Below are 26,314 nucleotides of genomic sequence, written 5' to 3' on the forward strand. Positions count from 1 at the left end.
ACCAGGACAATGTAGCACTTTAAAGACTAACACGATGGTTTATTAGGTGAGGAGCTTTCGTGGGCCAGACCCACTTCCTCAGATCAAAATGTGGAAGAAAATTGTCACAACCATATCTACCAAAGTGCTACAGGTCTGGCCCACGAAAGCTCATCACCTATTCAACCATCTTAGTCTTTAAAGTGCTGCACAGCCCTGTCTTTTGTTTCAGCTGCGCCAGACTAAGGCGGCTCCGTTCTACCACATGACCTGCGAGGAGAGGCTGAGGGATCTGGGTTTATTTCGCCACAGAGGAGACGAGTGGGGGGTTGAGAGCCGCCTGCAGCTCCCTGCCGGGTCCCAGAGGCTGGTGGCAGAGGAGGAGCAAGGGGCTCGCGGTACAGGGGGGTCTAGGCTGGACGGTTTCCCCGGGCGGGGAAGGGCGGACCCGAGGCCTCGCAGCCCCGGGTTTTGGGGTCGCTCTGCTGCCGGGCCGGGCAATCCCGCCGCCCGCTCGCTCGCGGGGCGAGCCCGAGCCCGAGCCCGGGGCTTTGCGCGGCGGGCGGCGCCCCGCAGGGGCTGGCTCTGGCTGCGAGAAGCCGCCGCCCCCTCGCCGCGTCTCCCCGCCCGGCCCTGTCACGAGCGCGGCCGGGCTCCGCGCCGCCTCCCTGCGCCGGGCGAGGCTCCCCGGCCGGGCCTGCGATGAGCGCGCCGGGGCTCAGCTGAGCGGCGGGCCGGCAGGACGGAGCCCCGCGCCCCTGGCCGGGGGCAGCGCCATGGAGCCCGGCGAGGTGAAGGACCGGATCCTGGAGAACATCTCGCTGTCCGTCAAGAAGGTGAGAGCGGCCGGGCCCGACACGGCTCCGCTGCCGCAGGGGCCCGGGAGCCTCTCGGGCTTGCGGGGCCGGGGCCAGGGCGCGGGCCCTGCAGGGATTTCGGCTCCTGACCGCATCGCCTCTGCCCACGGGCCGCCCGCTCTGCCGGGTTCAACCGGATGGTCCGAGCCTGGCGCCCGCCTGTCCACGGCGCGTGTTTGCAGACTCCGGGACTCGCCCGGCTCAGCTCCCTGCACCGTAGTGACCCGGCCAGGGAGGGTGGGCAGCGCAGCCTGGCCTGCTTGTGTCCTGGCTCAAGGTTGTAGCAGATCTGAAGCCTCCTGTGGGCAGGGTGTTGGGGTTCATTTGACCTACAGCTTTTTCTCAGGGTTGTACCCTGCACGTAGATGTGGTTGACGCCACGTGCTATCTGCCTTCACACCCACATAGTTCTTAGCCATAGACTCATAAAAGATAAGGGTTGGAAAAGGCTGTCATAGAGTCCAACCCCAACTAAATCCCATGTGAGTTTCAGCCTTATGTGCAAGCAGAGCGGTGCCAGTTCCCAGGCCCTAGCTGAGTTCTAAAGTAGTTCCTCTACTTTGCAGATCATCCCCCGCAACCTGTTTACCCAGCCCTGTCTTGCATTCTGTGGGAGGGCACCCCACAGTGCATTGCTTGGGAAACATACAACCTGTCCTGCTGCCTGCCCCAGGCACCAGCAGATGAGGCAGGTGAGCAGAGCTGCCTCCTTTTCCACAGAAGTCATTGCTTACAAATAATGTTATGTAACATGTTAAGTGTGGACTGAAAAACATGATTGGCTGGCGAAAATATGTGTGTGAGCTGACCTAAGTCAGGGAATGAGAGTAGTCCCCCAAGGGTCAGTCCTGGGACCAATCCTTTTCAACTTATTCATAAATGATCTGGAGAAAGGGGTAAGCAGTGAGGTGGTAAAGTTTGCGGATGATACCAAACTGTTTAGGATAGTTAAGACAGAAGCAGACTGTGAGGGACTCCAAAAAGATCTCACCAAACTGAATGATTGGGCAACTAAATGGCAAATGAAATGTAATGTGGATAAGTATAAAGTAATGCACATTGGGAAAAATAACCCCAACTATAGGTACGATGGGGGCTGATTTTGCTATGACAAATCAGGAAAGAGATCTTGGAGTTATCGTGGGTAGTTTTCTGAAAACTTCCACACAGTGTGCAGCGGCGGTCAAAAAGACAAATAGGATGCTAGGAATTATTAAGAAAGGGATAGAAAATAAGACACAGAATATCTTACTGCCCCTGTATAAAACTACGGTACGCCCACATCTTGAATACTCTTCCCCACCCCTCCAATTTTTTTCCTCCCCCACCCCTTTCCCTTATTTATTCTTGGTTCTGGACTTCCAGCACTCCAGTCATCTAAAGAAGTGGGCTGTGCCCACGAAAGCTCGTGACATGTTTTGTTAGTCTTTAAAGTGCTACCAGACTACTTGTTGTTTTTTAAGTTTTTCTTGGAAACCAGTTAGCTTGCTCTTGCTGGGGGGATTTCCAACCTTGCCTGCTTTTCTCTCCTGTGGAATCTGCCTCTGATGTGCTGAAGAACTTGTGACCTGTAGCAGGGCCTTTTTCTGTAACATCGGGAATGCTTTCCATTGGAGTCACCTGCCACCCTTCAGTCTTGCTCAGCTGTGTCTCATAAGCTGTACCAATAATAGGCTAGTCAGACCTGAGTGTCAAGACTGAAGTGTGGTTTGGGCTTCATTTAAGACTAGAAGGTGAGGCCTGTCGCTGACGGGTCAAAGTCATTTTGCATAGATTACACTTATAGGAAAGTTCAAGAAATTAAATATATGTCATAGAATTTTTTATTAATGTGCTTACAAAAGGGAAGTAAAAGAACAGTTTTAAATTTGTAGGATTTCAACTTCAAGCATTATTCTTTTTATTAAGTAATTATCATATATTATAAATTTGAATCAGAAACTCTTAGTGAAGAAAATTAACTGATGTCAGTTAAAGCTTGCTGATATAAAATGTTTGTGGTTTTTCAATCTTTTGCTAAAATCAACAGATGTTTTTCCTTTTCACACTCAAGATGTTGCTACATAAAGTTGTCGGGTGTGCAAAACAATCTCAAAACAATGTTGGTCAAAATAAATATTAGAAATAAATTGAAATAAAAAATGAAGCAAAATAAATTGCTGGTGCATAAAATTTTTTGGACAATGATAGCAAGCAATCAATTTTGATTCTTTATAATATTTATGGTATTAGCAGGTAATATGTGAATACATTCTTAAAACGTAAATAACAAAACAAATATGAACGCCAAAAAAGGTAACTCCTATCAAGTAAAGCCAAGCTCTCATCCTTTCACACCACTAGCCTTTGTAAGATACTTCGCATCTTTTGCCCGAAAACATTCTCCAACCACGACCTGCTCCTGTGATGCCACCAGGAGGACATGGCCACTATGATTATGAGAAGACGCTGGAGATGGATGAGAAGGGAGGCAGACACCATCGTAAAGGTAGCACTTCACTGGACGCCTGAAGGATGACGGAAACGTGGGAGGCCCAAGACAACATGGCAGCGCACTGTTGCGGCAGACATGAAGAGAATGCATTACAACTGGGGCACACTGGAGAAAATGGCCAAAGACAAACAAAAATGGAGAACCTTCATTGCTGCCCTACATGCCAGCGGACGTAATAGGCATTAAATAACTAACTATCAAATAAAGCTTCCGTTACTGTTTCTGTAACTAATTTGAATTATTTTGCGGCAGCAGCCCTTGTCTGCAGGGGGTCTGAGCTCCCCATGGAGCAACCTCTGTCTGCGGGGAGCTTGGACCTTCCGTGGACGGGCTGCTGCCACCTCGCACGGCTGCCTCTGGCACAGAGGCAGTGATGCGGAGCAGCAGGCAGCTGTTCTGTGCGGGGAGCTGGTTTTTAAACTGACTCCCACGTGCCACCCTGCGCTGCTGCCTCTGATACAATGCGGGATAGCAGGGGGCTCCCTCGGGGGGGGAGGGGCTGGAGCGCGCTGGCTGCCAGCCCTGCCCCGGGAACTATCGAATAGTCTTGTAACCGCTAAGTTTTCATGAGTTTACACGACTATTCAATTACACTGGGGACACAATTCCAGATAGTGTATCCTACCTGTGCAAAAGTTTTGCATGTTCTTCATATCATGGTCATCTTTCTGACTCTTGCTGAAAGAAGCTAGTTTTGTTGGAACCCAGAAGATAAGAGTATGGAATGACTAATTATGTTGATCTTTGAGAGCAAAATGAGATTCTCTGTCTCCTTTAATCGATTGAATCTACATCAGGAAGTGAAATCCAATAAAACAGACATGGGATAAGTAATAATGAAGAAAGATACCTGCTGTAGAAGTTGTTCACGGATAGAAATACCTTCTAGCCTCCTGCTGCTGAGCTTACCAGAGTTGCAGTGCTGCCCTTCCAAATTCACTATATTTATTATAAATCTTATTCATGAACACAATAACCTCAGACTTCCAAGAGCTACAACGAGATCCTACAACACTGGGTGAATGGGCACCATAAAATGGATTTCAGTGTTGATAAATGCAAAGTAATGCACATTGGAAAACATAATCCCAACTGTACATACAAAATGATGGGATCTAAATTAGCTGTTGCTGCTCCAGAAAGAGATCTTGAAGTCATTGTGGACAGTTCTTTGGAAACATCGGTTCAATGTGCAGCAGCAGCCAAAAAGCCAACAGAACATTGGGATTCATTAGGAAAGGGATCGCTAATAAAAAAGAAAGTATCATCAGAAAATAAATTCATGGTACGTCCACATCTTTGAATACTGTATGCAGATGTGATTGCTCCATCTCAGAAAAGATACTGAAATTGGAAAAGGCATAGAGAAGAGCAACAACAAATATTAGGGGTATGAAACAGCTTCTGTTTGAGAAGAGAGTAATAAAACTGGGATTTTTCATCTTGGAAAAGAGATGCCTAAGGAGGGCTGTGATACAGGTCTATAAAATCTTGACTGATGTACAAAAAGTGAATGAAGAAGAGTTAGTTACTCCTTCCCATAACACAAGATCCAGGGGACACCCAATGAAATGAACAGGCACCAGGTTTCAGACAAATGAGAAGTGTTTCTTCACACAACGCACAGTCAGCTCATGGAAATTGTTGCCAGAAGATGTGAAGGCCAAAACTGCAACAGGATGCAAAAAAGAACAAGCGGCGAGGAGTCCTGTGGCACCCTATAGACTAACTGAATAAGGTGCCACCGGACTCCTCGCCGCTTTTGCAGATTCAGACTAATATGGCTACCCCTCTGATAAAAAAGAACAAGATAAATTAGTGGCAGATAGGTCTATCAATGGCTGTTAGACACCCCATGCTCTGACTGTCTCTAGCCTCTGCCAGGAAGAGGGGGGTGGACACCTCTGTTTGCCAGAAAGAGGGGGAGGGCTCACTTGATGCTTGCCTGCACTGTTCATTCCCTCTGGGACACCTGGCAGCAGGCAGTGCTGGAAGACAGGCTCCTGGGCTAGCCGGGCTCAGTGTGGCCGTTCTGATGTTCTAGGCAGGCTGTGCTCATCTTCATTCTTCTGGTCCCCCATCTTCATTCCTTAGCTCAGTCCCCTGCCTCCTCCCTCAGCTTCAGTTACTGTGCTTGGCCTATGACCGGGGCATTAGACAAGAGCTCTGTTCCTTGTGCTTTCCCTCATATAGCCACAGGATCACTCCTGAAATTTCTTCCACGGCGTTCTCACCGCCAAGCCTCCAGCCAGCTGCTGTCATTGAGGTCACATGGCTAGACGAGGCTTTTCAGGCTGTGTTCATAACGAATTATGGGCTTGAAAAGCTCCCGGTTTCACTGCAAGTGCTCCATAGTACAGCCGGTCCCCGAGTTACGACCAAACCGCCCATAGAGCAGTCATAAAGGCAGTCCTCGACTTACAAACGCAACCCGCGCTTATGAACAGCGCGGTCACAGTGTAACCCAATGGGACCCGACTTCCGAGCGCTTTGAGTTACGGCCAAGTGTTTGGTCCATAACCCATTCGTAGCTTGGGGACCACCTAGTGGGCAATCTACAGCGACCCGGCTCAATGAAAGCCCTGCACAGGCTCAGTATGTGTGTCTCAGTGCTGGGTGAAAGAGCAAGCTCTTAGCAGCATGGGCGATTGGTGAAGGCCCCACCACTTTCCGGACCCCCATGGGGAGGCAGGGCAGCGTGCTGCGCGCACACTCTCCCCCGCCAACCACGGGAAGGGGAGTGGGCGGGCGTGCGTAGGCTCGCCCCAGCCTTTGGAGCGGGGGTGGGCAGCATGGCCCCAGCTCCAGAGGAGGGTGTGGGGCCTGGCCTGCCCCAGCCCAGCCTTGCCTCTCCAGCCCCGGAGCACCCAGGGAGGGAGGAGGGTGCGCCACACAGCGTGGTCCAGCCTCTCCAGCACCGGGGGAGGCCCCGCCGCTCGGATTGGCTCAGCCTCTCCAGCCCCAGAGCACCAGGGGAGGGAGGAGAATGCAGCCCGGCCCAGCCTCTTCAGCCCCGCAGAGAGCGCAGGGCGTGACCCCAGCTCCGGAGCACTGGGAGGGTGGACACAGGAGAGGAGGGGGGCAGCAACACTGTGCCCCCAGAACACCTACAGCAGGTGCTCTGGAGCCAGAGTGTGGGCAGGGCTATAGATGGGGGTAGTGTCTTCTCCTCCCTAACATACCGGGCGCCCCTGTCTAGCAGCAAACACAAGTTTGCTGTGGTACATCATCCCAATGGCTCACACGTGCTACCCACTAATAATATTCACTCTAATTTTTTCCAACCATGTGCAGAATAAATTTTGTTATGCCCACCAAGGCAAGTGTGGATGTGCACCATCAATAGAAACACATGCTGTCATCTGTGCGGCATTTCAGTCTCTCCTGAGTGTTCTCCAAGTGCTCAGCTTACAGGGGCCTACTAACTGTCCCCAGTTATGACTTTGCTAACAGTTGAAGTATTGCCTGTTCAAAGAAAGGTGCCTGACTGAAGATGTATCAGCCACTCTGGGTGGGGTTGAGAGGTTGGAAATGCAGACTGAAAGAAACCCAGTGCAATTGAAGTTACATTATCAGCCTCCCCTTCCAATCACTGCATTCGTGTGCAGGCTTGTGTTGCAACCCCGCTGTTAATCAAGCACAAAGTCAGGAAAGGGGCTTTATAGTTCCCCACTACAGATCAAGAGCCTTGCAAAACACAGTGGCCAAGTCTACACCAGGAATGTAAAGGGTTAACCAGCTTCAGGGGGGTAGCTGAGTTAGTCTGTAACTGGAAAACCTTTAAAAATCAACCAATAGTCTAGCAGCATCTTTAAAGACTAACAAAGCTCGGAGATGGTGTCATGAGCTTTCGTGTGTACAGCCCACTTCCTCAGAGTCCAGTTCCAAAATAAATAGGGGATGGCAGACGGGAGAAGGAAGGGGGTAGTGAGTTAGAATGTTCATGTTACATGACGCTGAGAGAGAAGGTGCAAATCGTTCTGAAGTGCCCATTGTGTGGTGTTGTACGTCATTGGATGTGGCAGGCAGTGTGCTGGCCAGGGAATGTCTTTATTCAGACCTTTCTGATGGGTTAAGTTCTAAGGCTTCCCCGTGTGTTTGGCTTGTGGAATTGACCTAGAATCATGGAATCATAGAACCATAGAGCTGGAAGAGACCTCAGAAGGTCGTCAAGTCCAGCCCCCTGTGCTAGGCAGGACCAATCCCAACTAAATCAACCCGGCCAGGGCTTTGTCAAGCTGAGACTTAAACACCTCTAGGGATGGAGATTCCACCCCCTCCCTAGAGAACCCAGCCCAGTGCTTCCCTCCTTCATCCAGTAGGGGCCGCGCACCCTCTCTGATCACCTTCTTCTTGTTAACATGCCTGTAGAAACCTTTCTTGTTATCCTTCTCATCCTTAGCCAGTCGCAATTCCAATTGTGCTTTCGCCTTCCTGATAACCCCCCGGCATTCTCGAGCTAGACATTTAAACTCCTCCCTGGTCATTTGTTCAAGTTTCCACTTTTTGTGCTTAAGTTCGCCAAGGATTTCCCCTGTAAGCCAATCCAGTCTCTTACCATGTTTGCCTCTCTTGCTACGCGTCGGGATGGTTTCTTTCTGTGCCTTCAATAAGGCTTCTTTAAAATACTGGCAGCTGTCCTGGACTCCTTTCCCCTTCATGTTAGCATCCCAGGGGATTCTGCCCATCAGATCTCTGAGGGAGTCAAAATCTGCTTTTTTGAAGTCTAAGGTGTGCATTTTACTACTCTCTTTTCTTCCTTTGGTCAGGATCCTGAAATCTACCATCTCATGATCACTGCTTCCCAGGTTGTCACCCACCTCTACGTCCCCTATTAGTTCCTCCCTGTTTGTGAGCAGAAGGTCAAGCTGCGCACGGCCCCTGATCGGATCCTTCAGCACTTGTGTCAAGAAGTTATCCCCAACATTCTCCAAAAAGTTCCTGGATTGTCTGTGTATTGCTGTATTGGTCTCCCAACAGATGTCAGGGTGATTAAAGTCCCCCACGAGAACCAGGGCCTGCGATCTGGAAGTTTCTCTCAGTTGTCTGAAGAAAGCCTCATCTACCTCATCCACCTGATTCAGTGGCCTGTAGCAGACACCAACCACAACATCACTGCTGTTGCTTCCACCTTTAAACTTAACCCATAGACTCTCAACAGGCTTTTCTCCCTCTAAATACTAGAGCTCTGAGCAATCATAGAGCTCTCTTACATATAGTGCAGCAACTCCTCCTTTTCTCCCCTGCCTGATCTTCCTGAACAGTCTATACCCTTCCATGACAGCGCTCCAGTCATGCGAGTCATCCCACCAAGTCTCTGTTATCCCAATTAAATCATATTTCTTGGACTGGGCCAGGGCCTCCAGTTCTCCCTGTTTGTTGCCCAGGCTTCTCGCATTAGTGTACAAACACCTCAGATAACCAGTTGATCGTGCTATCTTCTCCATTTGAATCAGGGGTCCTCCTTTGTTGCTTGTTCATCTTTGCATTTCTTTCCGGTATCCGACTTTCCAACTCCCCTCAGGGTTTTGGTCACCGTCCCCCGACAAACCTAGTTTAAAGCCCTTTTCACTAGGTTTGCAAGCCTGCCCGCGAAGATGCTTCTTCCTCTCTTCGTTAGGTGGATCCCATCTCTTCCTAACGATCCTTGTGCCTGGAACAGAGTCCCCTTGTTGAAGAAACCAAAGCCCTCTCTGTGACACCACCTGTGCAACCACGCATTTACATCCTCAATTTGACAATCCCTGCCCAGTCCTTTCCCTTAGACAGGGAGGATGGACGAGAACACCACTTGTGCTCCGAATTCTTGGATCCTTCTTCCTAGTGCTACATAATCCGCAGTAATCCACTCAAGGTCATTCTGGGCCGTATCGTTAGTTCCCACATAGAGAAGCAGGAAGGGGTAGCGATCCGAAGGTTTGATCAGATTGCTAAGCCTCTCAGTCACATCCTGAATGCGAGCTCCCGGTAAGCAGCACACCTCTTGAGATTCCAGGTCCGGACGGCAGAGGGATGGCTCAGTCCCTCTTAGGAGGGAGTCCCCGACCACCACCACCCGTCGTTTTCTTTTGGGGGTGATGGCCGTGGAACCCCCATCCCTGGGACTACGCGTCCCATGCCTTCCAGTAGATGGTGTTCCCTTGCGGTTTCTTCCTTGTGAGGTCCATTCCAAAGCATTCAGCACTGCAGAGCCTGTGGAGAGAGCCTGAAAGCGATTGCTTACCTCTATAGCATCAGGGGATTCCCGTGCTGGCCTTTTTCCCCTTCTAGAAGTTACATGCTGCCAGTTCTCTTCCTGGTCCCGTACTGCCCTCTCTGGCTCTTCCGCCTGCCGTGCTTGAAGGATTAAATGTTGCCTTCTATCGAGGAAGTCTTCAACCTCTCTGATCGAGCGTAGGGTCGACACTTGGGCCTCCAGTCCTCTAATTTTTTCTTCCAAGATGGCGACCAACTTGTACTTAGTGCAGATAAAATCCGTTCTTTCTTCTGGGAGGAAGACAAACATGGAACACGCTGTGTAGGTAACAACAGCAGACCCATCACCAACCATCGCTGCTGTCCTGTTCGCTGCTGACCTGAAACAACCCGGTAACTTGGAGATCCATTCATGAGTGTCCGGGCAGGTTAAACTGTCCCCAACACGTTTCTGTGAGTTGCCTCGTAAGCAGTTAACCAGCGGGCAGGGGGCTGGTCTAGCCTTGCCGGGCCCGCCGGGCCGTGCGGCAGGCAGGGGGCTGGTCTAGCCTTGCCGGGCCCACCCGGTCATGCTGCAGGCAGGGGGCTGGTCTAGCCTTGCCGGGCCCACCCGGTCATGCTGCAGGCAGGGGGCTGGTCTAGCCTTGCCGGGCCCACCCGGTCATGCTGCAGGCAGGGGGCTGGTCTAGCCTTGCCGGGCCCACCCGGTCATGCTGCAGGCAGGGGGCTGGTCTAGCCTTGCCGGGCCCACCCGGTCATGCTGCAGGCAGGGGGCTGGTCTGGCCTTGCTGAACCTGCCACGCTGCAGCCCATGGTGGGCCAGGCCGGCCCCTGGGTTGGGGGCTGCTCCAGCCCGTCTGTGGGATCCCAATTAACTGGTTAAATGTAACATTTAACTGATTAATTTTTTAAAGGGGATTTTATGGCCGTAGTCTACACTGGCAAGTTCCTGCACAGTGGTAAGCCTGCAGGGCTGTAACCTGCACCGTGTCCACACTGGCAGAGCACTTAGGATGCACTAGCTCTGCCGTTAGCGTGCACTAGGTCAGTGGTTCCCGCCTGTGCTCCGCGGACCCCTGGGGGCTTGCGGCGGTACTGTAGGGGGTACTCACAGAGCCTCTCGCAGCCAGCGCGTCCTTCAAACTGCCTTGCTTCCCCAGTGGCTGAGGGACTTGCAGGCTGCAGGCACAGCTATATTGTTGGGGGAGGGGAGTAAAATGTTAATACAGGCAGTCCCCAGGTTACGTACAAGACAGGGACTGTAGGTTTGTTCTTAAGTTGAATCTGTATGTAAGTCGGAACTGGCGTCCAGATTCAGCCGCTGCTGAAACTGATCAGTTTCAACAGCGGCTGAATCTCGACACCAGTTCTGACTTACATACAGATTCAACTTAAGAACCCCAGGCATCCCCAAGTCAGCTGCTGCTGAAACTGATCAGCGGCTGATTCCAGGAAGCCCCAGGGCAGGGGCTTCCTGTAGTCAGCCGCTGGTCAGTTTCAGCAGCGGCTGACTTGGGGACGCCTGGGGCAGAGCAGCTGGGGTGCTGCTGGGTTGGTCCAGTAGCGCCAAGGAGCGGTGCTGCGGGACCAACCGGCAGCGCCCCACCTGCTCTACCACAGGCCTGGGGCTTTGCTCCACGTCTTCCTGGTCTGCTGGGGGGGGGCACTAGGTGCACCCCCCCCCCCCCCAGCAGACCAGGGACACGGGGAGCAAAGCCGCAGCGACGGCGGAGTCCCGCGCCTCCCCGGCTTTGCTCCAGGTGTCCCTGGGCTGCTGGAGACGGTCCCCAGCAGACCAGAGGCACCGGGAGCAAAGCGGCAGCGGCGGCGGAGTCCCGCGCCTCCCTGGCTTTGCCAGAGCAAAGCCTCAGAGGCGCGGGACCCCTCTGCCTCCCCGGCTTTGCTCCAGGTGTCCCTGGTCTGCTGGAGACGGTCCCCAGCAGACCAGGGGCACCCGGAGCAGCTTTTCTCGCCCCGGAGGTCGAGGTGGCGGGACCGCTGCGCTCTGGGCGGTCCCTCTGCCTGCGAGCTCCGGGGCGAGAAAGCCCTGTTCGTAAGTGCGGATCCGACATAAGTCGGATCCGCGTAACTTGGGGACTGCCTGTAGATTGAAAGGGGGTCCATCTTCTCAAAGTTGGGAGCCACTGATCTAGGTAAACCATCTCTGCAAGAAGCATAGAGGTTGCTGTGCTCTGGATACAGCCCTGGGGCGCCAGTGTGGACAGCATGGTGTAGTACTGCATCCCAGTTGGCTTCCAGCCCCCCTCCCACATGGCCTGTTCTGGCCTCTCTGGTCATCTGCTTGAACTCTGCTGCCCTGCTCAGGTGGCCAAGACCTGCCCTTGCCGCCTTTTTGCAATTTGAAAGCCCTTTCCTGTTTACTTGGCAAGACGTGGTGTTCTAGTGCATCTTTCCAGCTGGCCAGGCCTGCTGCATGCACCAGGAGATTCCTGGCTTGGAGTCATGCTGACCTCATCAGCATTTGGGGGAGGAGGCAGTGCGGTCCCAGCTGTGCTCCAGCCATAGGAATTACAATATCTATGGTCATAGCTGTAGATGCATGATCGAAAGGGGCCACGGCCGGGACACACTGCAGTGTAGGGTCAAGTGAAGGAGCTGAAGGTGCAGGGAGCAAACTGCTGCTCCTGTGCTGCCGGCGGCGCTACAAAGAGCGGGATGATATACTTGGAGGTGACCCCGCCTCTACTCAGCCCTCGGGGGGCATTGAGAATGCCGGGGCCAGGAGGAGGAGTTACGGCTGTGTGCATGGGGGAGAGGGACCCAGAGCCAGAGGAAATCCATAGAGGCTTTGGCTCCTGAAGAGGTGAGTAAGTGGTCGGGAAGCAATATGCTGGGACCAGGAGGGGTAGAGAAAGGAGGCTGGGCTTGGGGGGGTGCTGCTACCCTCAGAGGGCAAGTCAGACAGTGAACAGACCACTGATGCAACCTCTTGCGTCTCAGTAATCTGCCTCCCAGACCTCCTCGAATGCCTCATGCAGCTGTGGGGCCACCCTTGCCCTCCGAGTAGCTGGCAGTGGCAACGTGGTATTTGACCCCGAAGGCTGACAGTCCCTCAGCGGGGGAGGGGACCTTCGCTGTGCAAAGACAAGCCTCATGCAGTCAAGTAAAAGACCCTCCTCCACCCGCAGCAGCGCAATGTCCTGCAGTGTGGCCATTCCTAAGGCTCCGCTCCCTCCCTCAGTGCGCTCCTGCCCAGAGCGCAGCGTCAAGGAAAGCCCCTGCACCAAGGGTTTCTGTGGCCAGGGGTTCCCCTGCCCAGCTGCTGCTAGGGTTTCCCTTAGAGCCCGTAGAGGGGAACATACCATTGGGGGGGTGGCTGCTCCCTCGGGGACAGGCAGTGCTAGGTGTGTGGACAGGGAAGTGTTTCAGAGCAGCTAGGGCAGCGCTGTCTCTGTTCTGGGCCGCCTGTGAACCGTTGCAGTTTTGTCCTCGAACGCCAGCCTCAGGAAGGCCTGACTCCTGCAGAGTGTCGGACAAGCGCCCCAGAAAAACTAGAGGCATGTTTGTGAGCTGCTGTGAGCCACACGGACGCCAAAGCCAGACAACTGCAGGAGTGGAGGGACAGCGATGGGGGAGGGGTGCAAGGGGAGCATGCAGCGGCTCCCCAGCATTATGAAGCGGCAAGCGAACAACTGGAGGTGCTGCTAGCACTGCACAGGGAGCAGCTGCATGACTGGCCCCCCTGCAGCCAGTGTCCCAAAACTTTTTCCAATACTCCCCCTTACCTCACCTACCATGATGTCCCTGGATGCCACATGCCACTCGCCACACCTGCCTGACCTACATCCACACATGCAGATTCCTGCAGGGTGCTGATACAGTCAACACCAAGCTGCATGCAGCTTAGCCCTGATGAATTGCAGCCTCCCTTCTACAGCACATCAGACAGTGGGGTACATATGAGCCATGGACATATGCAACCCTGTGACATTCTTGGGCCATGTCTTACCTCCTGCCTCCCCCACTCTCCCTCTCTGTCTCTCATAGTACAAATCCACGGGTGTCCTACATTTACTTTGTGTTTAATAAATGAAATTCATGTGGTTCAAAGAAATCTTTATTCCATTCCATGAAAGCCACAGCAAAGCTCTGGTCAGTGTAGCACTAAGTTCAGTGCATGGACCAGCGAGAGTAACCCTCTAGCAAAAACAGCATCGGTTGCCTTGTAACCTCAGTCATGCAGAACGCAATGCCATCCACAGCCTCCGGAACAACTCTGACATTAGAATCAAAGAGGCTGACAAAGGAGGTGCTGTTGTCATCATGAACAGGCCTGACTACCAAAAGGAGGCTGCCAGACAACTCTCCAATACCAAATTCTACAGGCCACTTTCCTCAGATCCCACTGAGGAATACACTAAGAAACTGCACCATCTGCACAAACATCCCACATGTAGATGGAGTACAAGCTGTCAGGAACAGTATCCCTGAAGATGCCACAGCACAACTGGTGGCTGAGTTCTGCAACTTTATCCTCACTGTAACAGGCAAGTCCAGTCTCTCTCCCTGTTGTCTCGGGTTCTCCGGTCAGCCCCTTGGTGATAGCACCCCGAGGCGGGGTAGGGGGGTCCAGGCCCACCCCCTCTCCCGGACCCCAACCCAGGACCCTAAGGACAGGTGAGCGGAGACCTGTCTCTCTGGTGGGGCGCTTGCTCGAAGCGCACCAGCTCGCCGGGTTCACCCGCCCTGGGCTTCTTCCTACCCCCTATCCACTACCCCCGTGGCCTCCACGGGTCCGTGCTACCTCCACCCACCCTTCCCATGCTGTACCAATCTCTCTCCACCCTCCTCCGCTCGTTCCTGCTTTCTCTATCTCTCCCTTTCCCTCTCACTCTCCGCTCCCCTCTGCTTTCTCCCCCTCTCCGGCTCCACGGGGCTTTTCAAAAAGACCGCGCCGGCGTCTGGCCCTGATGACGTCAGGGGCCGCGCCCATTGGCCCCTCCCCCTCCGCGCGTCCACGCTCTTCCGCCAGCCACACCCCCGCCACGCCACTCGTCAGCTGGGCTGCGACGGCGGAGCAGGCGTTCGTCCCCACTCCCCGGGTGGTTCCCAGGAGAGTCAGGGCGACCGCGGGTTCAGTGCGGGGTGGGCCGGCGTCGGTGGGGAGGAGGCGGCTCGCCCCGTCACACACCTCCCCCCTCAAGTCTCGCTGCTCCCCCCCTTGCCCCTCCTGTGCTCCATCGGGGATCCTGGAAAAATGTCCGCGTTCCCGTGGTCTCTCCCCGCCCGGTGGCTCACTTTAAAACGATAGGGCTGCAGTGCCAGGTACCACCTCTGGATGCGGGGGTTGGCGTCCTTCATGGCCAGGAGCCACCGGAGAGGGGTGTGGTCGGTCACCACCGTGAACATGTTGCCTAGGAGATAATAGCGTAACATATCAACGGCCCACTTAACTGCTAAGGCTTCTTTTTCTATTGTTGAATACCTCTGTTCCCGTGGGAGCAGCTTGCGGCTCACATACACAATTGGATGCTCCTCCTCTCCTTCCCCCTGGGACAACACGGCACCGAGCCTGCGCTCGGAGGCGTCTGTTTGTAAAACAAAGGGGCGAGAAAAATCGGGCTGTGCCAGCACGGGGGCCTGAGTCAGCCGCTGCTTTAGGGTTTCAAAGGCCTGGGCACACTTGGGGTCCCATCGTACCTTTTTGGGGGGCCGCGTTTTTGGTTAAGTCCGTCAGCGGGGCCGCCAAGGTTGCAAAGTCTGGCACAAAACGCCTGTAATAACTGGCAAGCCCCAGAAACTGCCGGACCTGGCGCTTCGTGGTTGGGGCTGGATAGTCCCGTAAGGCCTCAATTTTCCCGATTTGGGGCTGTATTCGTCCTCCCCCCACCGTGTACCCTAAGTATGAAACTTCCCGTTGGCCAAAATGACACTTCGCGGGGTTAGCGGTGAGTCCGGCCTCTCGTAACGAGGATAACGCTGCTTCTATCTGCTGCAGGTGCTCGGCCCACGTTGTGCTAAAGATAATTATGTCATCTATATATGCTGCCGCGTACGTCCCGTGGGGTCGGAGTACTTGGTCCATCAGTCTCTGGAATGTGGCGGCAGCCCCATATAGACCGAAGGGCATCCGTTTAAACTGGTACAGGCCAAACGGCGTGGAGAATGCTGTCTTCTCGCGGGCCTCTTTCCTCAGTGGGATTTGCCAGTATCCCTTCGACAGGTCAATGGTAGACAAGTATTGGGCGGCCCCCAGCCTTTCCAGTAATTCGTCTATCCTCGGCATCGGGTAAGCATCGAACACGGACACCGCGTTGACCTTCCTGAAATCGATGCAGAACCGGACGGTGCCATCGCTCTTGGGGACCAGCACGATGGAGCTCCTCCACGCGCTGTGGGATTCTTCTATCACTTCCCATTGCAGCATTTTGCCCAACTCGTCGTGCACTGTCCCCCATAGCTTCCGGGGTAGCGGCCTGACTGGCTCTCTTACAGGACAGCCGGGTTCAGTCACGATTGGGTGTTGAATCAGGTTGGTCCGACCTGGTGTCTCCGTCAGGACTCGTGAAAACCTCTGTAGGGTTTCCTGCAGTTCCCTATTCTGCCCTGGTGTGAGGTCCGGGCCTAGGTGGGGCCCGGTGACCACCCCTTCCTCCCTAGGTTCCGTGGCCCACCCTACCAGGGCCTCCCGGGATCGCCACGCCTTTAGTAAGTTAACGTGGTAAATGTTGGTTGCCTTCCTTTTCCCGGGCATCCTAATCTCATAATTCACCTCTCCGACCCTCTTGATCACCTCGAAGGGGCCCTGCCAGCTGGCTAACAGTTTGGAGGACTGTTCCGGCAACAGTAGGAGGACCCTATCCCCTGGCTGAAAGGTGCGTAACCGGGTGTTTTGATTATAGTGACGGGCCTGCCTCTCCTGTGCCTCCTCTAGATTGCGCTTGGCGAATTCCCCCACCTGTCGTAACCTTTCCCTTAGCCTCAGAATGTACTGCACTGTCCCTTGTACCTGGGTCTCTTGCTCCTCCCAGGCCTCCCTCACTATGTCTAGAATCCCTCGGGGTTGCCTACCGTACAGGAATTCAAATGGTGAGAATCCCGTAGAGGCTTGGGGCACTTCTCTTACTGCGAACAGTAGCGCCGGCAGGGCTCGGTCCCACTCTTTGGGCTCCTCCTCCACGAATTTCCTGAGCATCTCCTTGAGCGTTCGATTAAACCTTTCAACGAGACCGTCGGTCTGGGGGTGGTAAACCGATGTCCTCAAAGTCCTTACACGCAGCAGGCGGCACAGTTCCTTCATAAGTGTCGAGGTGAAGTTTGTCCCTTGGTCTGTGAGGATTTCCTTGGGTATGCCTACTCGTGAAAAGATTTTAATCAATTCGCTCGCGAGCGTGGGGGCGGTTGCGTTCCGGAGTGGTACCGCCTCGGGGTAGCGAGTCGCATAGTCTACTACCACGAGTATATACTGGTACCGGTTCTTTGTCCGTTCTAATGGACCAGCTAGGTCCATAGCTATCCTTTGGAATGGGACATCTATTACTGGCATCGGGACCAGCGGTGCCTTGGCCATCCTCCCTGGCCCCATTCTCTGGCATTCCGGGCAAGATTCACAAAAGTCCTTGGTCTCCCGATAGATGCCAGGCCAGTAAAATCTCTGTAACAGGCGTTGCACCATTTTCTCGTACCCCAGGTGCCCGGCCCAGGGGTTACAGTGAGCTAGTTCCATCAGCCGCCTATGGTGTATCCTCGGTACGACCAGCTGCGTGACCACCTCCCCGTTCTCCTGTCCTTCATTGATTCTATAGAGGCGATCATCCTGAATCTCGAAGTGGGGATAAGCCCTTTCTACCTCTGTCCCCCCGACCGCGTTTTCCCGAGCCCGTTGTAAGAGGGGGTCCTCCCTCTCTTCACGTATAAAGTCGGGGGACCATTCCCCTTCTGTCTCGGCTGGGTCCTCCCCTGGTCTGTCTTCTACTTCCCCCATCGGATGTTCTGCGTCTTCCGCAGCCAAGGCTGCCTTGTCCCCCTGCCACTCGCGGAGGGCCTGTCCGAACCTGCTCCAGTCTCTTCCGAGGAGCACGGGATATACCAACCCCGGGACAAGGGCTACGTAGGCCCACCCTTCCGAGTCTCTGTCTCTTAGGTGTACCCACGCCATGGGGTATGGCTCTACTCGCCCATGTATGCATTGGACGAGTACGGGGGGTCCCCGGGGTCCCCCTGGGGCGATTAGGTCGGCCCGTACCAAGGTCTGGCCGCACCCGGAGTCCACAAGGGCGGTGACTACCTGGCCCTCTACTTCCACCTCTCGCACTATCCTCCCCTCTGGCTGTGGCCCTGACCTGCTCTGCCCCGTCATTACCTGAGTAAAGGCGCAGTCCATAAATGGACAGTCGCGTTTAAAATGTCCCTCTTGGCCGCATTGATAGCACGCTCCACCAGGATTCCTTGATTGGGGAGGGTTAGTCTTCCGCTCTTCCAGGGTCGGTGGATGGGGCGTAGGGTCTTCCCTCGTGGGCCTGCTCCATACCGGTGCTAAGCGTCTGGTCCCGGTTCGGTTGGGACTGGGAGGGGCGGCCAGGTTTCGGGCCTCCCTCTGTTGGGGTGGGGGTCGGGCCTCCCTTGCCGCTCCCTCAGGGTGTTCCCTCCGGGACCCGGTCCCTTCCCCGCTTCCTTCGGCTGTCATGTAGTCCTCCATTAAGGTTACTGCGTCGGCTAGCGATGTGAGATGTGAATGAATTGTTCCAGGACTACCTTCTCCGCCACCTGGGGTCCTGATTGCTGTTCTGGCTCTAGCCAGCGCCAACCCGCCTCTCTCAGCCGCTGGGCCACGGCTCACGGGCGAGCCCCCGGGTTGTATTTTTCCTGCCGGAACCGCTGTCTATATGCCTCTGGCGTGACCCATAGCTGATCCAGGATCGCTTCCTTTACTTTAAAATAATGTAGGGCGTCCCACGGGTCTAGACTCCGGTAAGCCAGCTGAGCTGGGCCCGTGAGGTACGGAGCTAGCAGCGTGGCCCAATGCTGTTCTGGCCACCGGGCGGCTGTGGCTACCCTCTCGAAAGTTACCAAAAAGGCCTCTGGGTCATCGGTGGGGCCCATTTTGGTCAGCCTCACGGGGAGTTGGGCCAGGGCCAGTCCCCGCCCCGTATTCTCCCATTGTCTCACCCAGTGGTCCTGTTGCGCCCGGAACTGTTCTGTCACATCGCGTAGCAGTTGGGCCTGCTGTTCTCGGTGCTGGGCGGCCAATTGCTGAAGACGGGCCATCTGCTGTTGTTGCTGCTGGTGTTGGTTGTCCGACAGCCACTTGAATACATCGGCGGCGTCCATCGCTCCGGGGTTGTGTCCGATCGAAGCTCCGCTGGGCCGCCCGCCTTGAATCACCGTCACCCTTTCACCCGTGCCGTGTCTTTTTTTTTTTTTTTTTTTTTTGGGGGGGGGGGTGTCTGTACCGTTAGTTAGGGTTCAAAAGGTGCCCACATTCTCCACCACGTGTAACAGGCGAGTCCAGTCTCTCTCCCTGTTGTCTCGGGTTCTCCGGTCAGCCCAGCCCCTTGGTGATAGCACCCCGATGCGGGGTAAGGAGTCCGGGCCCACCCTCTCTCCCGGACCCCAACCCAGGGCCCTAAAGACAGGTGAGCGGAGACCTGTCTCGCTGGTGGGGCGCTTGCTCGAAGCGCACCAGCTCGCCGGGTTCACCCGCCCTGGGCTTCTTCCTACCCACTATCCACTACACCCGTGGCCTCCACGGGTCCGTGCTGCCTCCACCAACCCTTTCCGTGCTGTACCAATCTCTCTCCACCCTCCTCCGCTCTCCACCCTCCTCCTCCTTCTTGCTTTCTCTACCTCTCTCTTTCCCTCTCACTCTCTGCTCCTCTCCGCTCCCCACTGCTCTCTCCCCCTCTCCGGCTCCATGGGGCTTTTCAAAAAGACCGCGCCGGCGTCTGGCCCTGATGACGTCAGGGGCCGCGCCCATTGGCCCCTCCCCCTCCGCGCGTCCACGCTCTTCCGCCAGCCACACCCCCGCCACGCCACTCGTCAGCTGGGCCGCGGCGGCAGAGCAGGCACCGCGGTTCGTCCCTGCTCTCCGGGTGATTCCCAGGAGAGTCAGGGCGACCGCGGGTTCGGTGCAGGGTGGGCCGGCATCAGTGGGGAGGAGGCGGCTCGCCCCGTCACACTCACACACAACTATTTCAGATTTGGTGACAACATATACCTCCAGACCAGTGGCACTGCTATGTGCACCCGCATGGCCCCACAATACGCCAACATTTTTATGGCTGACCTGGAACAACGCTTCCTCAGCTCTCGTCCACTTACGCCCCTTCTCTACACTACATCGATGACATCTTCATCATCTGGACCCATGGGAAGGAGACTCTGGAAGAATTTCACCACAATTTCAACAGCTTCCACCCCACCATCAACCTTAGCATGGACCAGTCTACATGGGGAGGTCCATTTCCTGAACACCACGGTGCAAATAAGTGATGGTCACATAAACACCACCCTATACTGAAAACCTACCGATGGCTATGCTTACCTGCATGCCTCCAGCTTCCATCCCGGACACACCACATGATCCATTGTTTACAGCCAAGCACTGGGGTACAACCGCATATGCTCCAACCCCTCAGACCTACACCTACAAGATCTTCAACAAGCATTCTGTAAACTATGATACCCACACGAGGAAGCGAGGAGACAGATTAACAGAGCCAGACGTGTACCAAGAAGCCTCCTGCTATGGGACAAGCCCAAGAAAGAAACCAACAGAACACTATTGGCCATCACCTACAGTCCTCAGTTAAAACCTCTCCAACGCATCGTTAGTGATCTACAACCCATCTTGGACAATGATCCCTCACGCTCACAGGCCTTGGGAGGCAGGCTAGTTCTTGCCCACAGACAGCCCGCCAACCTGAAGCAAATTCTCACCAGCAACCATAGTAACTCTAACTCAGGAACCAATCCTTGCAACAAACCTCGGTGCCAACTCTGCCCACATATATACATCAGCAACACCATCACAGGACCTAACCAGATCAGCCATACTGTCACTGGTACATTCTCCTGCACATCCACCAACATAATATATGCCATCATGTGCCAACAATGGCCCACTGCTATATACATCGGCCAAACAGGACAGTCCCTACGTAAAAGAATCAATGGACACAAATCTGATATTAGGAATGGCAACATACAAAAACCTGTAGGGGAACACTTCAATCTCCCTGGACACACAATTGCAGATCCAAAGGTAGCCATCCTGCAGCAAAAAAAACTTCAGGACCAGACTTCAAAGAGAAACTGCTGAGCTACAGTTCATCTTCAAGTTTGACACAATCAACTCAGGATTAAACAAAGACTGTGAATGGCTCGCTAACTACAAAAGCAGCTTCTCCTCTCTTGGAATTCACACCTCCAGATCAGCTACTAGAAGTGGGCCTCATCCTCCCTGATTGGATCCACCTCGTCTTCTCTAGCCTGATTCTGGCCTGCATAGTTATACCTGCCTCTGGAAATTTCCACTACATGCATCTGACGAAGTGGGTCCACAAAAGCTTATGCTCCAACGCTTCAGTTAGTCTATAGGGTGCCACAGGACTTCTCGACGCTTTTGCAAGTTCAGACTAATACGGCTACCCCTCTGATACTTGACCTCTAGCAATGCACCCTCTACACTTCCCGCATAGAAACCAGTTTTACTGATTTTCAGCATCAAATTGCTGCCTCAAGGCATCCCTGAACCTTACAGCCCTGGTCTTGAGTTAGTCAGACTTGGCCTTCAGGCACTCTGCTTCAGTGAAGGTTTCACCTTTGCAAATATTACAGAGGATACGGCACATGGTGAAAACCATAGGGATGTTATCATGGGCCAGTTCCAGCTTCCCGTACAAAAGTCATCAGCGGACCTTCGAACGGCCAAAAGCACACTCCACGGTCAGTTGGCACTTGATCAGCCTGTTGTTGAACTGCTTCTTGCCACTGTCGAGGCTCCTATATCTGGCTTCATGAGCATTAAGGAGTAGGTAGGGTCTCCAGGGATCACAGTGGGAATTTCCACTTCTCCCACGGTGATCTTCTGGTCTGAGAAGGAAGTCCCTGCTTGCAGCTTCCTGAATCAACCAGTGTTCAGAAAGATGTGTGCATCATGCACCCTTCCGGACCAGCGTACGTTAATGTCCCGGAAATGCCCATGGTGATCCACAAGCGCCTGCAGGACCTTGGAGAAATACCCCTTGCTGCTAATGTGCTTGGAGGCTGGGTGGTCTGTTGCCAGAATTGGAATGTGCGTGCCCTGGACCACCCCACCGCAGTTTGGGAAACTCATCTGCGCAATTCAGCTTCACACACATTGCCTAGAGTCATGAATGTGGGCGATGGCCCTGCACACGTCCATCAGCATGAGTCCAACAGTCTCCTTTCCTGCTCCAAGCGGACTGGGGCCTGAGCAAACGCTGTCTGGAGTAGCCAGTTTCCACAGTGCAATGGCCACATGCAAGGGCAGCTCTCATTCGAGTATCCTTGCACTGCAGCGTGAGGGGGATGAGCTCAGCTTTTCTCATCTGCGAGTTCCACAGCCCCCGCTCACCATGCCAGGCTGGCCTGACAATCGATCCCACCACTCGAGCCCAGCAGCGACACTGGATCATGGTCAGCGCCTCCAGACCCACGATGCCCGCGCCCCTGCAGCAGGTCCTCTGTGGGATGCCACCCACAATGCATCGCTGCCAAAGTGCTGTGAGTGTGGCCACACTAATGCGCTGCTGGCTGTCAGCGTGGACACCCAGTAGCGTTTTTGCTGCCTGGCTCTGTGCAGCGCTTCACGTCGTCAGCCTCGGCTTCCAGTCCCTGCATGGATAAGTGGGCTTGTGTTGCAATCCTGTTGCTAATCAAGCAAGTCAGGAGAGGAGCTTTATAGTTCCCCACTTCACATCAATACGCTTACAGCAACACAGCATTTAGGAGACAGAGCTGGCCCAGGGGTCTGTATCGAGTGGCCTCTTCAGCTGTTGACTTTGCTTTTTCAGAGTATTTGTCTTGCCAGAAGATAGCCTCTGAGGCAGGACTCAAGAATTTCAAACCCAGTTGAGCAGAGGGTTCACTAACCAGTCAGAGCCAGAGACCACAGTTGAGTCATAGAATCCCAGGGCTGGCAGAGACCTCAGGAGTCATGGAGTCCAGCCCCAACTCCATCATCCCAGCCAGGGCTTTGTCTAGCTAGGACTTAAAAACCTCTAGGGATGGAGATTCCACCCCCGCCCTAGAGAACCCATCCCAGTGCTTCCCCACCCTCCTAGGGAAAGAGTTTTTCCTAATATCCAACTTAGACTCCCCCCCCACTGCAACTTGAGCCCATTGCTCCTTGTTCTGCATCTGTCACTACTGAGAACAGCCTCTCTCCAGCCTCTTTAGAACCCCCTTCAGGAAGTTGAAGGCTGCTCTCAAATCCCCCCTCACTCTTCGCTTCTGCAGACTAAACAAACCCAACTCCCTCAGCCTCTCCTCGTAGGTCATGTGCTCCAGCCTCCTAATCATTTTGGTTGCCCTCCGCTGGACTCTCTCCAAAGTGTCCACATCCTTTCTGTAGTGGAGGCCCAGAACTAAATGCAAAACTCCAGATGTGGCCTCCCCAGAGCCAAATGAAGGGGAATAATCACTTCTCTAGATCTGCTGGAAATACTTCTCCTAATGCCCCCTAATATGCCATTAGCCTTCTTGGCTACAAGGGCTCCCTGTTGACTCATCTCCAGCTTCTCAACCACTGTAACCCCCAGGTCCTTTACTGCTGAACTGCTGCTTAGCCAGTTGGTCCCCAGCCTGTAACAATTCTTGGGATTCTTCCGTCCCAAATGTAGGACTCTGCACTTGTCCTTGTTGTACCTCATCAAATTTCTTTCGACCCAATCCTCTAGGTCACTGTGGACCCTATCCGTACCCTCCAGCATATCTACCTCTCCCCCTAGCTTAGTGTCATCTGCAAACTTGCTGAGGGTGCAATCCATCCCCTCGTCCAGATCATTACTAAAGATGTTCAATAGATCTGGCCATAGAACCAATTTCTGGGGCACTCTGCTTGAAACCGACTGCCAGGCAGACATCGAGCCATTTGATCACTACCCTTTGGGCATGACAATGTAGCCAGCTTTCTATCCACCTTACAGTCCATTTATCCAATCCATACTCTCTTAACTTGCTGGCAAGAATCCTGTGGGAGACCAAATCAAAAGCCTTGCTTAAGTCATTAAGGTCAATTTCAGGTGTGGAAGAAATTTCCAAATTCCCATGTGATTCTGTTGCTTCCAGTGAGGCTTTTTACTGCCCCCACCCCCTTCTTCCAGGAAAGTTTCCAAGATTCTCTCCCAAGAGCAAGAGACAAAGTGATCTGATGGAGTAAGTTTCTGTCTCCGGCACTGGTACTCGTTTGCTGGGAGAGCGTGGGCAAGTCTCTGAACCTCAGTTAATAAGTGTGTAAAATGGGGATAGTATTTCCTATCTCACTGGGGATCCTGGAACTTTTTAACCCCTTAAAAAACTCTGTCTAAGGCTGTGGTGGCACTTGGAACTGTCCCAAGGCCTGGCATTTAGCCATCATCTGTTTTCTCCTGGGAAAGGTGCAAAACCTTCCCCAGTAGCATTAGTGGTGGGTCGCTCTGTGTGGCTAAGGACAGGCACTTGCCTGGTGTGGAGTATTTTGGTAAAACTGAAAATACCCATTGGTCCTCACCTGCTTCTGTATTCTCCATTCTCAGTACGCAGCCTACCTTCTGGCTGGCCAGTCCTCAGAAAGGCTTTTGTTACTTTTCATGACAGCCGTGTCTGTGTTTTCCAGTCCTGATGGGACTTTTTTCAAACTTCCCCTGGTGTTCTTGAAGTGGGGAGCAGAGTCCAGAGTCTTTTCTTTTTTGAGCAAAGGCTTGTTGCACTGCATCTAGCTTGTAATGCCTTCACTCCATGTTGTGTGCTGTAGCTGCATTCTGAGGTGGGGACAGCTAACCAAAAGATATCCAGCATTTCAGTTCCCTCTGCTCCCAGCACATGGCAGATTGGGTTTTCCCACAGGCCTTTAACACTTTCCCCAGAGTATTCTGGGATATGATCTCTGACGTTGAAATGAAATGCCATATCGAAACCAGACAGCATGGAGAAAACTGAAATGCCCTGCTTTATGCATCCAACAGAGTGGGGTTCATGGGGGGAGGGACTCTTGAATTGTACTCAACTTCCAATGTGGAGTAGAAGGGCCATAAAAAACAGGACTGAAAAGATTCTCATCCAGCAAGACTGGAATTCAGGAGTTTATTTGTCTTTCAAAAGTTGATGAACTTATTAGCCTATGAAGTGATTGAAGTGATCCTGACCTGCGCAACCCTCAGCTCCCTTCTTGGATGGGAAATGAAAAATAAACAAACAAGCAAACAGATTTTGAGTGACTAACTCCCTTCTTCTCTGAAATTAGGTTCTGTCCCATCTCTTCTGTAACCCCATTTATTCAAGCAAGCTCCCTATTCCCCTTCCCTTTGTTTTTAAGCAAAATGTTCTTTATTTACAGGCAGATCTAAATTTACATCCACAGAATTATTTGGACTCTTGAGGAGTTTTATTTAGCAAAAGAGTTTTTGCTTGACTGCTTGCTCGGCTGGCAGGTGGCATTGGCTTTGTTTGGAACTGTTACAATGACAACAGTCTGGCCCAGTTCAGACCGTGCTGTGTCCCATCACGTGTGAAGCCAAAAAACACCCATTCAGTAATTGCAAAGATGCCTTTTTGATGTGGCCATCATGTCCCTTGGCAGGGCTATAAATAGCAGCGTGACTGAACCTAGGGAATGTCAAACTGAACTGGCGAGTGTGTGTGGGGAGGAGTCGAACGGCCATAGGATAATATCCTTCAAGGAAAGGCTACCGCATTATCAAAGCTTCCCGTTCTTCCCTCTTGTCCAGCTGGTAGTGTCTATATTTAAGATACCAGCTCAGCCACAGCCAGTGGCAGGAAATTACTTCAGAGGGGGGTTACATATGAAAGTATTAGATCACCACACTCCTAACAGGTTCTTTTGCCCATGTGCCCAAATAGACTGAGAGAGGTTTGTTTTAACTTGTTCATTTGTGCTTTATAAGGATTTTTGCAGGGGACAACTAAACAGCGTTAGTATTAAAATATCTCCATTGTGGCCATGTTAGTCTGTAACTTTAAAAACAACCGTTAGTCCTGTGGCACCTTAGGGTATGTCTACACTACCCCGCTAGTTTGAACTAGGAGGGTAATGTAGGCATACCGCACTTGCAAATGAAGCCCGGGATTTGAATTTCCCGGGCTTCATTTGCATAAGCGGGGCTCCGCCATTTTAAAATCCCCGCTCGTTCGAACCCTGTGCCGCGCGGCTACACGAGGCACAAACTAGGTAGTTCGAACTAGACTGCCTAGTTCAAACTACCGTTACTCCTCGTGGAATGAGGAGTAACGGTAGTTCGAACTAGGAAGCCTAGTTCGAACTACCTAGTTCATGCCGCGTGTAGCCGCGCGGCACAGGGTTCAAACGAGCGGGGATTTTAAAATGGCAGAGCCCCGCTTATGCAAATGAAGCCCGGGAAATTCAAATCCCGGGCTTCATTTGCAAGTGTGGTATGCCTACATTACCCTCCTGGTTTGAACTAGGAGGGTAGTGTAGACATACCCTAAGAGACTTAACAAAAATATATAGCATGGCTACTTAACATTGTTTGCGGCCCACAGTACAGTTTGGGTTTGCGCAGGGCTCAACGCGCGGCCCGCCTGTGTGATCCTCTGAACATGCCCCCACTGGGAACACGCTCCACAA

At 53.3% G+C, this 26,314-nt stretch overlaps 1 protein-coding gene across 5 annotated transcripts in view; it reads left to right on the forward strand.

Annotated features, from left to right (window-relative positions):
* Window positions 1-280: 280 nt before the first annotated feature.
* Window positions 281-26,314, forward strand: part of PLEKHM2 (pleckstrin homology and RUN domain containing M2) — an 89,989-nt gene continuing 63,955 nt past the window's right edge. The window contains exons 1-2 of one of the 5 annotated variants that reach the window (XM_075906327.1): window positions 281-815; window positions 1,403-1,528. In XM_075906327.1, coding sequence (XP_075762442.1) covers window positions 756-815; window positions 1,403-1,528 — 186 coding nt within the window. In that variant the 5' untranslated portion in view covers window positions 281-755. The remainder of the gene's footprint in view (window positions 816-1,402; window positions 1,529-26,314) is intronic. The other 4 variants (XM_075906324.1, XM_075906323.1, XM_075906326.1 and 1 more) reach the window with 4 other exon arrangements.

The sequence above is a fragment of the Pelodiscus sinensis genome, chromosome 23 (assembly GCF_049634645.1).
Source record: "Pelodiscus sinensis isolate JC-2024 chromosome 23, ASM4963464v1, whole genome shotgun sequence".
Lineage (NCBI taxonomy): Eukaryota > Metazoa > Chordata > Testudines > Trionychidae > Pelodiscus > Pelodiscus sinensis.